The sequence below is a fragment of the Monopterus albus genome, unplaced genomic scaffold (genome assembly GCF_001952655.1).
Source record: "Monopterus albus unplaced genomic scaffold, M_albus_1.0 scaffold394.1, whole genome shotgun sequence".
Lineage (NCBI taxonomy): Eukaryota > Metazoa > Chordata > Actinopteri > Synbranchiformes > Synbranchidae > Monopterus > Monopterus albus.
In genome coordinates, this window is record NW_018128274.1 from 497,346 (window position 1) to 511,273 (window position 13,928).

The following is a 13,928-nucleotide window of genomic DNA, read 5'->3' on the forward strand; positions in this document are numbered from 1 at the left end:
AGGTCTTTGGTTCTTGTAACCATTGCTAACTCTGAGAGACGAGGCAGTCCAAGTAACTTCAAAACAGTGCTGATTTATTCAAAGGATCACAGGTAAAATTAACATTACAAGCTCAGGCAGATGTAAGATGAAAGACCCCGAACCCAACAGGCCTGTACATTATATCTCTTCGGTTGGGCTAGCCCCATACTACACAGAGACGTCAACCAAGACGTCTGTTACCAGCTTTGCAGCTGGCCCTAGCAGTAGTCAAAGCATGAAGCAAATCAACGTGAGAATGTGTATGTCTGTTGGTTAAGTTGTGTGTAGCTAAAAACTTCTTTCTTTTTTTTGTAATAGGCCATAATAATTTTGCTTAAGATATAAGACTGGCTTTGGTCTTTTCACTGAATTTGTGAGAAAAAAATAGAATAGCATCAGCATTAGAATTTAGAGACAAGTTAACTGCACTCATAAAGGGCATTACGTGTTGTTCTCTAATACATTTGTTCTTCTTAGTTCTCTCCACCAGAACCTGTTTTTGCTCCAGACATGCACAGCTATTATCTGCTGATGAGTGACACCAAAGGGTACAAGCACATTCACCATGTGGTTAATGTAGGTAGAATGATTACTTTGGTGTGACACTGCCTAGATCAACAGCTATATCTTCAACTCATTCTCATTCCCAGGTCATGAAATACTGATGTTTTGTCAAGTACCTTTCGCATCTCATACTGATGCTAACTCAGGTACTCTAGCTGTACAATGAATTGCCCCTTAGGAGATAATAAAGGAGAAATCAAATCAAACCATATACTATCATCTTTCTCTGGGTGTTGAAAACCGATGCAAGTTGATACTGTATTGAAAACCCTGTGCATCTCACACATACACCAAAGGCTGCCTTTGGCATCTGTATGAGACGCTAATAGGAATGAAGACAAGCTCATATCCGGCCATAAAGCACAATGAACTCTTTTTTGAGTCATGCACAATATCCTTTATGAATTATGTCACCACTCACACACATTCTGTTTTGACTCATAGGGCACAGCTACACCAATCACCTTTGGAGAATGGGAAGTCATTGACATTCTGAAAGTCACAGCAGATAGTGTGTAAGTCAAATGTATTGCAGCATACAGCTTTATGCAGTCCCTCTCTGAATGCAATCACACTTACAAATACAGTACTGTACAAATGTCTTAGAGCATCATTAATTTAGCTGTTTCAGCAAGGTTGTAATGATAATTTACATTTATTTCTCAGTCTCTTTATTAAGATATAACCAGAAAATATAAACACAATACTAAAAATACACAAAGTCCAAAGTCAGTATTTAGTGTGATCCCCCTTTGCACTTAGCAAAGCTTGAATTCTTTTGGGGAGACCATTTTGAAACCATGACAGAGCCTCCACCATGTTTTGCTGAAGGCTGCAACCTCTCATTCTTCCACCTCTTTCCAACTCTTCTTCTCACATACTGTCAACAATTGGACCTGAAATTTTCAAACTTTGATCCATCACTCTATAATGATCTTCACGAATTTTTGTATGTCTCAGCCTTTTCTCCCTGTCCTCTTATGAAAAAGTGGTTTCTTGGCTTGTCCTTCCAAAAAGGCTGTTCCTGATCAGGCTTCTTCAGATTGGGGAGGGATCAACTTGTTATCCAGATGAAGCTGCTAGATAGTGAGCCAGGTCCTTGCTGGATTTCCTCTGTTTTCTCAAAGAAGAAACTCTGAGAAATGTCATCATTTCTCCTGTTTTTGTCCTTGACCTCTGCAGATTCTTCATATTTCTTTAGAACAGCTTGAATACCACATCTTGAGTATCCAGTTTGTTTGCTGTTTTTTTTCTGACATTTTTTGTTTTTAATAGTGTGCACATAATTGCTATATATATTTTTTGTATTCTGAGAAATAAATATATACACCCATCATAACACTGCTAAAACAACAAATCTAATGATGGTCTAAGACTTTCCACAGTACTATATATACACCAGTAAAGCCTTCCTTCCTTCTCACTCATACCAATTACTCCACAGATACTATTCAAGTAACCAAGAGGGCAACAAGCCAGGAGGAAGGAATGTTTACAAGTAGGGGTCTTTATTTTACAGTTTTACTATTTTTGCTTATTTGTAAACATAACACTTACAGTGTGTGTGTGTGTGTGTGTGTGTGTGTGTGTGTGTGTGTGTGTGTGTGTGTGTGTGTGTGTGTGTGTGTGTGCATCAGGTGGACCAAACAACAAGAGACCAAGTGTCTGACTTGTTCAATACATGGGGGGAAAGACTGTCAGTATAACTCAGCTTACCTCAGCCACAATGCTTCCTTCTACCGTATGAGCTGCAATGGTCAGTTATGCTTTGTTTTTAACTTTCCTTGTTCAACTCTTGTAATATAGACCCAGGGTTTTCCCTACTATAGAAAGGCTTAGGCTCAGCACCTAAGGTTGGCCCCACACTAGAGGATTTTATAATCTTAACTGATTTTAAAAGCATGAGACCACAGACTGGATACCTCAGCTCTGTTGTACAGCACTTTGTGCCCCTAGGAGTTGTATAGTGCTATATAAATAAAGGTTATTATTATTATTATTATGACAGCTTTAACAGATTTTTTCACATTTTAATCTTAAGAGCACACACACTAGATGATTCAGTCAGTCAATAACAGAGACATGATTTGATCTTAAAATGAAATGTAAGCTGTCAACAGGAATGACCTGTCAATCAATATTCAGTATTTGGACAAACATTTGTGTGATTGGCAGCATTGCCAAGCCAATCAAATCACTGAATGTCAAGAGCAAGTCAGTACTCCTCTGTACTGCCAACTCAGGATGGTAGTTATAGCAGTCAATAAGGTTAGCCTTCACTAAGCACACATGAAGAAGGATATAACTTTACTGGGGAATAATTCTTGTGAATGGTAACAATGGAGATAGCAGAATGTAGCCTGTTTTACAAGTGAAGAAATTGCTAAAGTAGCTAACACGTACAGAATTAGGTAAGTTAGGTTAGCCATGGAAGCTAGTTAGTTGACATTAAAAAAGTATAAATATAATTTAGGTTTAAATATATAAATATCTTAGAATTTCCTTCTAAAATTTTTACCCCCCTATTTAAAAAAACGGTCTAAGCTGTATGCAAGCCTAAGGAAAACCTTGAACTATCTGCATATTTATATAAAAATAATATTAATGTACTTTGTATTTCAAGGTCCGGACATTCCTTACCATTCTCTCATGGATACTCGAAATAACATAGGTAAGATACAAGTTTGTGATTGAATCTGAAATAAGGAGGAGGAAACCTTTATAAGACTTATGTATAGTGTTTTTACATTTGTAGAACTGAAACCCTTGGAAGACAATAATGCATTTAGGAGCATGATATCTGACATCCAAATGCCCAGCATGAGTCGTGGCTTTTTCAGACTTGGTGGATACAGTAAGTGAATTCAGCAATGTCAGTATTCATGAAGCGGTGGGAAGTAACTAAGTATATTTACTCATGTACTTTACTTAAGTATAAGTTTTTGGTATTTCCATTTTATCAAATTTCTTTAACAAGTACAGTTAAGGTATAGATTTAGATTCTACATTTAAAAATCATGGCAAAAAAAACAGATAATACTTTGTAAATGATCTTATTTGTAATTAAAGCAAGTCTGTGGTTAAGAAATGATGATTTGAAAGAATTGAGGTCAGACTGAATATGAGTTGATGTAAAATTTTATCCACATAAAAATTTACATCAAAATACTGATTAGAAAAAATAATACTCTTATGACTTCATAAATAGTAGTGGTCCAAGAATAGACCCCTGTGGCCACCCCATTACTCAGTACCATCTGCCACTACAGTCTGGGTCCTCCCTATAAGGTAGGAATGGAACCAGCTGACTGCAACTATTACCAGACATGGAGGAAGAAATAAAAGTTAAGTTAAATACATCAAAATAAAATTAGTTAACAGTTCCACCAAACAGAATTTAATCCAAAATTTCACAAAAACAAAAATGAGAGAAAATTAAGTTTTTTTCTTTTTTTCCCCCTTTCCCATGAATTATCTCACAGCCACTTTAAAGGGGACTAACCCCCAGGTTGGACTCCAGAGGAATCGTCATTTCACTTTGAACCAGTTCTTTTACTTTTTACTATTTTTTTCTGATATTACTTCTGTACTTAAGTAGGATTTTGAATGCAGGACTTTTACTTGTAATAAAGTATTTTTACTTAGTTGATAGCTCCTTTTCCTTAAGTAAACAAATAATAATAATCTTTTGCTACTGTATAAGAGTTGATTAGCAAGAGGTTAAGTAAAAATCATGCTTTTCTCTGGATGTTCATATTTGTGACAGATCTCTGGTTCCAGATGTTTTTCCCTCCAGGCTTTGAGAAAGACAAGAAGTACCCTTTACTGATAGATGTGTAAGAATGTATTTTTAAAAAGCAATAAAATAAAATTATAGAAGTTTAAAGAGGGGGACTAAAGGCTGATCCTGAATTTTCCCAACCCTTCAGGTACGCAGGTCCCTGCAGTCAGAAAGCAGACTTCGCCTACAGGGTGAGCTGGTCCACTTACCTGGCCAGCACAGAGAAAATCATCATCGCCAGCTTTGATGGAAGAGGAAGTGGTTTCCAGGGCGACAAGATAATGCATGAAATCTACAAACGTCTGGGAACCTATGAGGTGGAAGATCAGATAACAGCAGCCAAGTAAGGAAAGCAAAGAGCAGTTTAGACAAGTCAGTGCATCTCAAGCAAACAGCTTTACCCAGGACAGCTTGTTAAAACTGGATTTTAGTTGTTTCACTGAAATGCTCCCTGGTATACACGCAACTAGTGAAAATGTGACAAATATCACCAAGTGATGATGTTCACTGCAGCTTTAGATCCTTGACATCATCGAAAATAATGGTTTTTGATTTTGTTTGCTTTTATTTTTAGGGAATTCATCAAAATGGGCTTCATTGACAAAGACAGAGTTGCTATTTGGGGCTGGGTAAGTAGGTTATTAGTTCAGAGGGCAATAAATGTCTCTAAAGGTAAGTTAATATTTACCCTACTGTCAGTGTGCTTGGTCTTTGTTAAATGCAAGGAGCCACAATAATCTGCTGTTTAACTTCCACAGTCTTATGGTGGATATGTAACATCAATGGTCTTGGGATCTGGCAGTGGGGTTTTCAAATGTGGAATAGCTGTGGCTCCAGTCTCCAAATGGGAATATTATGGTATTTTCCCCATCTTTTTTTAAGTTCTCCATACTGAGTCCACTCACTTTAATGACATGCATCTGCAATTATCTGTCTGTATTCCAGATTCTATCTACACAGAGCGTTACATGCTGGAACCATCAGAAAATAATCTCGCCTACACTGTAAGTTTCACACTGAGTGAATAATAAGCTCTCATGAATCTGAGGGTCATTATTAGTTGTGCTGTTGCCTGTGGTCACCAATAAACACAAATTTGCTTGTTTGAAGAACTCAACAGTAACTGAGAGAGCCAAGAATTTTCATTCAGTACAGTATCTCCTGATTCATGGAACAGCTGATGGTAAGTTGGCCTTTATTCATTTATGTATTTATTAGATATTATTGTGCAAGATACAGATACAGAACTGTAGGGAACTACTGGCCTCCACGTACACCAGACTGGATAGAATTATGGGCAGATTCTATTTAAAATTGTTAATCATTTTATTTCTGTTGTGTTTTTTTAGACAATGTTCATTTCCAGCAGGCAGCTGAGATATCAGAATCTCTGGTGGAGGAGCAGGTGGACTTTGAAGCAATGGTGAGTAATCTGGAAAATTCAAAGTGGAATCAGCAAGAAGATGATATACGTTCATAAGGATATGCATTTCAAAAATCCTAGCTAGAAAAAAGATTAGACATCGCTGATGAAAAATAAAAAAAAATCCACTCCATGTTCAATAATATGGACTAGTGTCAGCACAAATGAGATATTTTATTCTTTCAGTGGTACACTGACAAGGATCATGGCCTTGACGGCTCAGCCTATCAACACGTCTACACCCACATGAGTCACTTCCTACAGAGGTGCTTTGCATGAAGTCTGCTGTCTGAAGTATTAGGCCATGTTCACACTGCAGGCTGAAATGGCTCAAATCCGATCTTTTTGCCCAAATGTGACCCATATCCAATTTCCTTATGACAGTGTGAACAGCACAAATCCGATTTTTTCAAATCCGGCCCAGGCCACTTTCATATGTGGTCCTAAATCGGATACATATCCGATGTTTTCCAATGCGACCTCAGTCTGAACGGCCATGTCGCATTTCATGCGATTTTTATGTCATTGAAATGCGACAGACGTCACAATTCTGCACTGGAGGAGGCGAGGCCATAAGCAATATTTGTGCTCTCCTTCTTCTTGATATTTTTATTATTATTATTTCTTTATTTCGATTGCACATTAACTGGTACATCGCTACGCACATGCTATCACGAGCCGCATCCATTTTTATTTTCGCAAACACAGTACGCTGCGTCTGATGTCATGTCCTCTTCTGTGCATGCGGGTCACCTCAGGGCTGTATACCGTTCACACATGAGACAGATGGCAGTCGCATTTAAATGACAATGTGAACAACCGCAAAAAAATCGGATTTCGGCAAAAAATTCGATCTGAGCATTAAGACCTGCAGTGTGAACGTAGTCTTAATGTTCCAAATGCTAAGGAAATTTTTATTTTTAGTTTGGAGTAATCACATGGAACGTCAACTTATAAATAAATGGTACAAAGTGGCCTAAGTCAAATTTGTAATGTCATTCTTTGTCTGTGAAGTTTTGTCTTGCATATTTTCAGTTACAAAAATCGGCTTCTTTGGCAATTGTAGCTGAAACTTTTATTTGTGAAACATGGAAAATGTCATTTATGTTTTACAGTTTATGCATTTAAATTTTAAAGATGTCATTATCTGACCCAAGGAAGGCCACAAATATTACAATGTGAAGGTTAAAAAGTAAAAAATGTTGTCAGAGTGAAACTGCACTTCTGCATCTAAGAGCTAAATTTTGCACAGAAGCACCAGAGGGATTTTATACAGTTTTACAAAATTTATGAAATTGATTGTTTGATGCAATAATTGTTTTTTAAAATAATAAAGAATTAACAAGGTCTTGTTTGTTTTATTTTGTTAAGCTCTATATAGCTACTGGACTATCTTATCATATATATCAGTTAACAAGAGGCATATTATACAAATTTCATTTATTAACAGTGATGGATGAGCCTTTTTGCGCCTTCTCGGTGTAAGATAAAAATCACCTTTTTCCTCAAAAGTTAACAGAGAAGCTATCCCTTTTGCTTCCTCTTTCTTTGTTTTAGCTTTTCAGTCATCTCTCTTTGTTTGGCATCTTCTTCACTCCCTTTTTAACTGATGAAATAAAATGGCTGTTATTTAGGTTTATCTTTCTTTTTTTGGTGAACACAGTAAACATCAAAATGTTAGTATTGTCAACACCACTATGTCTATGTACAGCCTCACACCGTTGCTAGAGTGACTGTAGATTATTGGTTGACTGCATACTTGAAGGAGAATGGGATAAAATGCAGGCCCAGCTGTAGGCTTTTAAATACATCTCTGAGAGGGTTTGTTTTGTCCAAAGGGTTCATGAAGGTACAGTGCTCTGGTACTGTCTTTTTGCTCTATGGATTTTTTAAAAATAAATCTGAGAAATACATGATTCTTTCAGCCCTGACACCTCATAGATTTTTGTTTTTTAATAAATAAAATATTTGGGATGGTATGTGAGAATCATATAACAGCAGCAACAGCAGCAGTTATATGAACATGTATTTTTTATAAAGCATCTGTCTTTATTCTTGTACCTTTACCTTGTAAAACAGAGATAAGTGCCATTAATACAAGTACAGTCAATATTTCCCATCATGATGACACAGTAGCACATTAAACTATCTCCCTTACTTTTTGTTTAACAGGATGAGCTGAGTGTTTGATGTTAACACCTAAGTCTCTGTATGCATGAATGGATGGCAGCTTTCCTTTCTGAACAAATGCTTTGGCTATTGTTCGATGAGACAGGGAACGTGTGTAATGGGTTGAGAGTAACACATGGATCCACATCTTCCACTATATAAGCCAACAAAGTAAAAGAGGGCAGTTAGAGGCACCAGAAAAACAAAGGAACTAACAGCACCATATTTTGGAAAGAAAAAAGAAACCGTGAGTGATATTACTTACTAACTGCTTAGCTTTAGCTTTCTAAGATAATGCGCATTTTTAAAAGCTAAATCACCTTTATGGCTGTGTGTGATGTTCTGTGGCATAGGTTATAACCATGAAAAGTGTCCACTCCCTGGCTGGCATCCTTCTGGTCCTTGGCTTTGTCCAGAGCAGCTTGCAGGTTCCTGTGCATGAGGCTTATGACAGCTCAAGGTAAGACTTCATGAGGTTGTGTCGTTATTTACGAGACCACAGCTTCAACTGCTTTTAGTAGATTTGCATAAAGAACCTCAAATGTAGACAGAAAAAGAACATTCTTAATCAAAAGAGCCACTTCTTAATAACTAAAACTTGTGTAAAAATATATTTAATTAATACAAATCTGATTAAAGTCACTGAATCACAGTTAAAACTGCTATATTTATAAGACAGTGATCCAAAATCTGCAACATGAAGCAAATGTTCAATTCAAATTCAAAGATTCTGAAAGGGGATTAATGTAACAAATATATAAATATTGAATACTCAAAGATGAGAAAGACAAAGTCAATTGAAGATCTTAGATTAAAATATGATCCATTCTCAATTTTAAAATATGGATTGGAAAGATCATCAAATATCTGCAGAAATTTATCACTAAACTAACAGAAATTGATAGTGCAGCAGAAATGCAACGTTTTATCGCCCTAATAAATATACTAAATACAATACAACTGCATCATAAGTGAGGAATCTATTCTAATTTTACCAGTATATTTTAGCCTTGTTACAGTATATATCAAAGTCATGGTGAATAAATGTTAAATGGGAAACAGAATGCATGGATTAAAAATGTATTTTGTTGACTTTGTTGAACACCCCTGAATTAGTGGATTAAAAGAACTTAAAGCTAAAAAAAAACATGTACACTTTAAAACAATTTACCAGTAATATATGAGATACAATACAGCAGGATAAGAGTGCCAGTTATTAATTATTAATGTAAATGTTTCTTTGGGAACTACTTTTATATTTTTTTCTGTTTTTTTTCTTTTTCTCCTACAATATTATGTAGCCTATTTTTAATTTTTGAGCTATTACCATCTACATCTGTTTACCATCTACATCTGTTTAAATGACAACTCAAGGACTATGAACCCAAAAAGGACATAAAAAATTATGACATTTCCAACCATATAAGAGATAAGATAAGATAATCATTTATTGTCATTGTAACACGTACAACAAAATTTTAGAGTGACCTCCAGTCGGCACAGCAATAGAAAAAAAACATAATATATGAAACATATAATAATAACATATGAAATAAGACCATATAAAAAACTTAACCAATAGAAAAATGAAATAAACAACAGAGATCTCACACGCCCCCCCCCCAACACACATACACAGGCATATTATATTTTATCAGCAGTGAGTGTGGTAACTGCTGTTGGGTAAAAACTAGTCCTGAATGAATAAATTCCTTTTGTCATTAACTGTTTTGGAAAATTACACTTTTTCATACTACAGCCATGTTCCCTATCTGTAAACTGTGACTGGGTGCCATATGGTGGCGCTGCAGGAGAAAGAAAACTTGTTTGTAGTATAAAAATACTACAAATGGTCAAACTGTGTCCTCTGTGCTGCAGTTTTGAGGCAGACAACTCGTTAGTGGATGAACCGAGGGAGCTGTCAAACATGAAGAGACACTCAGAAGGAACATTCTCAAATGACTACAGCAAATTCCTGGAAGAGAGGAAGGCACAGGACTTTGTTCGGTGGCTGATGAACAACAAGAGAAGCGGGTTAGTGTTGGGATCCTTTTGCAATCACACCAGATGTGTATTGTAAACAGGTTTTCACTTGCTTGGCCCTCTATCTTTAACACTAAATCTAGTAGAATTCAAGGTTAGGATGTTCAGTTTTGTTACTTAAGTAAAACGAGACAAATAATAGAACAGTATAAATGCACTTTTGCATTAAAAACCTCACATAGGTACAGAAGTATTATCAGCTCATATATTTAAATTATATCAAAATAAAAGTTCATGTTCAATAGAAAAAATATCCCCTCTGACTCATATTATTACTAGATTGTTAATACTGTTGCACGATTGTGTAAGCAGCATTTTACTGTTGTTTGGTAATCTACAGTATGAGTTGGGGCCCCTTAAAACACAAACTGGACTTTTCTTTAATTTTGGATTTGTTTGAGAAATATTGAATAATTTGACCGTTTCACACCTCAAACAGTTGTTTAAACCAACCCATTTAGAAGTTTAGAGGGTAAATGTTGAAAAGGAACAAGGGGCCCCACCTAGACTATGTTTTTTAGGGGTCACAACCAAACAAGTTGTAAATCACTTGTTTATTCTATAAAAACGTGTTTACTTTTATGTAAAATTTTGAAAGTAACTTGTAACTACAACTGTCGGATAAATGCATTATAGTAAAAGTATTCCATGCAAGAGAAGTATAACAGCTTAAAATTAAGTACAGTACATGAGTAAATGTCTCACTGTATCTTTTCAGCGCTGCAGACAAGCGCCACGCGGATGGAACCTTCACCAGTGACATGAGCTCCTACCTCAAGGACCAGGCCATCAAAGACTTTGTTGCCAAACTGAAGTCTGGACAAATCAGAAGAGAGTAGGCTGTCGCTCCTTCCCTCTCCCTCCTCCTACTGCCTGCTTGTGTCTGATTCCATCATGATGACAGAGACAGAGATGTTGGGTCAAAGACAAAGAGCTAATCACCTGCTTCTTGTGCCACTTTTTTCCTTTCTTTGCTTTGTTTTCTTGACGTTTCTTGTGGCTGTGCTAAAATAAATCACCTGAAGTTGTTGCACTGTGTTGATTGATATGTTATTAAACTGTGATGTTTTGTATGAGATTTTTTTTTTACAAATAACATGCAAGAAGAAGTTGAAAAACAGCAACATGTCTTCACTTATCACAAAAATATGGATGATAAAAATGACTGCTTCGAAGAAGGTTGTGTTTCACATCAAACACTGGAATTCAAATGTCAGGTTTCCACCCTGGGGTTGCTGACCCTTAATGGGCAGTATTTACATTGTATGTCTGTGTACATACTCAGATCTGAAATGGACAGGCGGGGCAAAGCATTCAGCACGAGGCATGTAGATGGAAGTTTCACCAGTGATGTGAACAAGGTGCTGGACTCCATGGCTGCCAAGGAATATTTACTGTGGGTCATGACCTCCAAGCCTTCAGAGGAAAAGGTAAAACTGTCTGACTGATCTGATGAATGCTGCAGGTATGTTTTTCACTCATCAGTCTTAGTGTGATTGTGATTTTCTTTCTTTTGCAGTAAAAAAAAAAAAAAGACAAGTGGACCAATGTGACATTCCTTAATGAGTCCCTCTGTGTAGCTGCACTCAAAGCCATATACAGGAGGAAAAGAAGCCTCTTTGCATGGTGTAATGTCAACACTATATTTAAATTTGTAAGTTTTTTTTACTTAATGTGATACAAAGATACATTCCATAGTTTATGGTGCACCAGGAAAAAGAAATTAAACTGAGGGCATATTTTTCTACAAAATTTAAATTTTCTATATTTTTAAAGGTGGAAAAAAAAGGGAACACAAAAAGTGAAATATCAGGTAGGGTCTATAGGAAACATTTTTCATAGCATATTATTCATCCACTCTGCAAAATAAAGTTTTTCATGGCATGCTTGTTGTATCAATTTCATTTACAAATTTACAGCTAGATGTCTTTTATGAACTTCATATAAAATGGCTTAAATTCTGCTGATACCAGGTAATAGCTTATAAATTACACTGAACAAAATTATAAATGCAACACTTTTGTGTTTGCCCCCATTTTTCATGAGCTGAACTCAAAGATCTACGACTTGTTCTATGTACACAAAAGGCCGATTTCTCTCAAATATTGTTCACAAATCTGTGTTAGTGAGCACTTCTCCTTTGCCGAGTTAATCTATCCACCTCAAAAGGTGTGGCATATCAAGATACTGATTAGACAGCATGATTATTGCACAGGTGTGCCTTAGGCTGGCCACAATAAAAATATGCAGTTTTACTGTATTGGGGGGGGTATTAAGTATACTAAAGTATTTCCCCAAGTGTACTTTTATTTACCAAGTACACTGATTCAAATGTACTAGCACTTTACTAACAAGTATACTTCTTGGGACTAAATTGGCCCACTTTAAGTTTATGAAAGTACACTTTGAAGTATACTTTAGGTAATCTTCCAGGTATGCTGTTAGTTTACTCTTAATAAACTTCAAGTCGACTTTTAGTTTAAGTAAGTACACTTTAATGTATACTGCAAGTCATCATCTTCGTATACTATTAGTTTACTATAAGTAAACTCCTAGTGCCCATTTTAGTTTATGAAAATAGACTTTGAAGTATACTGAAAGTAACCTTTTAGGTTTCCTATTAGTGTTAGGATGGCTCGAACACGGAAGTGAGCGAGTCACAAAAATTGACGGACCCAGGTGGCTGACTTCGATGCAAGCAGTGCAAGTTTATTTACAGTGTACAACAAGTGACCAAGAAATGAACAGACGAGTAACACTGGGACCGGGTGTCGAGCTTCGGATGGGAACACAGTCAGTGGTGGAGATGATGAGAAGAGGACCGGGCTGCGGACACTGGGACTCACTCATCAGAGGAACAAACGGGCCTGAGAAATGCTAGAAAGAACTGGCAGGGGAGTTAACGAAGAGCAAGGGCTAAATAGGGAGAAACTAATTAGGTGCAGCTGGTGGTGATCAGGGGATGTGAAGCAGGTGTAAGGGATAAAGTAATCAGGGTAAGGGAGTGAAAACAGAGAGAGGGGAGTGAGAAAGTAGGTGCAGCCGGGCAAACCTGACAATTAGTATACTAATAATAAACTTCTAGTCCTCTGGTTAGTGTACAAACATACATTTTCAAGTACATGGACTGTATTTTATATAGCGCCTTCTCACAGCGTGTTGCACTGGCCAAGCGGGATAAAGTAATCAGGGTAAGGGAGTGAAAACAGAGAGAGGGGAGTGAGAAAGTAGGTGCAGCCGGGCAAACCTGACAATTAGTATACTAATAATAAACTTCTAGTCCTCTGGTTAGTGTACAAAAATACATTTTCAAGTGTACTACAAATAACCTAGTAATACCTCTAGCTCCTAAGTGAAAAATATTGAAATAAATGTGACAAATATTGATTGCGGTATTTTATTGAGCTCAACTGAACAGTTCCAAATTTCCGCTCACATATCTAATTGCAAGATTTGCGATATTGTTTTTAAAACCAAGATTCAGTTCACAGAGCACATTTTAAACCTGTCTGGAAGCACTAACACTTCAAAAAAGACTAAAATATGAACTGTGAGACTTCCACAAGAATCACATACCTTTCAGAACAAGGGAAGCAGGTTTTAACCATATACAGTATTTGGTTTTGTGCAGAAATATTATATTGCCAAAGTTTAAATGTCCAATGTCTTTTTAGTAGCAGCTTGCTTGTAGTTTTCATTGTTGCATTTTTTTCGGATTATTCTTCTTACATCTTGTACGCTTATTCCTGGGAACTTTGAGAGAGCGTGGCCTGTGAGTTAAACAGATAAAACACAAAACAAAGTATCAAAATGTACTTTTATAACATTCGCAGTGTGAACATTCTCAGCTTTTCACCTCAGTAATTTTTACATAAATCATTCTACATAAATAGAGGTTGTGTACTAATTGATTTTAAATTAATTTCA

At 36.4% G+C, this 13,928-nt stretch overlaps 2 protein-coding genes across 2 annotated transcripts in view; both read left to right on the forward strand.

Annotated features, from left to right (window-relative positions):
- Positions 1 to 6,107, forward strand: part of LOC109951533 (dipeptidyl peptidase 4-like) — a 14,510-nt gene extending 8,403 nt beyond the window's left edge. Inside the window, exons 13-25 of the mRNA XM_020586102.1 lie at positions 499 to 597; positions 1,030 to 1,100; positions 2,030 to 2,083; positions 2,223 to 2,341; positions 3,341 to 3,439; positions 4,352 to 4,421; positions 4,515 to 4,709; positions 4,941 to 4,995; positions 5,125 to 5,224; positions 5,312 to 5,370; positions 5,477 to 5,549; positions 5,716 to 5,789; positions 5,976 to 6,107. Coding sequence (XP_020441758.1) covers positions 499 to 597; positions 1,030 to 1,100; positions 2,030 to 2,083; positions 2,223 to 2,341; positions 3,341 to 3,439; positions 4,352 to 4,421; positions 4,515 to 4,709; positions 4,941 to 4,995; positions 5,125 to 5,224; positions 5,312 to 5,370; positions 5,477 to 5,549; positions 5,716 to 5,789; positions 5,976 to 6,068 — 1,161 coding nt within the window. The 3' untranslated portion in view covers positions 6,069 to 6,107. The remainder of the gene's footprint in view (positions 1 to 498; positions 598 to 1,029; positions 1,101 to 2,029; positions 2,084 to 2,222; positions 2,342 to 3,340; positions 3,440 to 4,351; positions 4,422 to 4,514; positions 4,710 to 4,940; positions 4,996 to 5,124; positions 5,225 to 5,311; positions 5,371 to 5,476; positions 5,550 to 5,715; positions 5,790 to 5,975) is intronic.
- A 2,213-nt stretch (positions 6,108 to 8,320) lies between these two features.
- Positions 8,321 to 10,882, forward strand: LOC109951530 (glucagon-1-like). The gene is made up of 3 exons (XM_020586099.1): positions 8,321 to 8,418; positions 9,837 to 9,992; positions 10,720 to 10,882. The coding sequence occupies exons 1-3, from the start codon at positions 8,321 to 8,323 to the stop codon at positions 10,838 to 10,840; spliced, it is 375 nt and encodes a 124-aa protein (XP_020441755.1). The 3' UTR covers positions 10,841 to 10,882.
- The last annotated feature ends 3,046 nt before the right edge of the window (positions 10,883 to 13,928 follow it).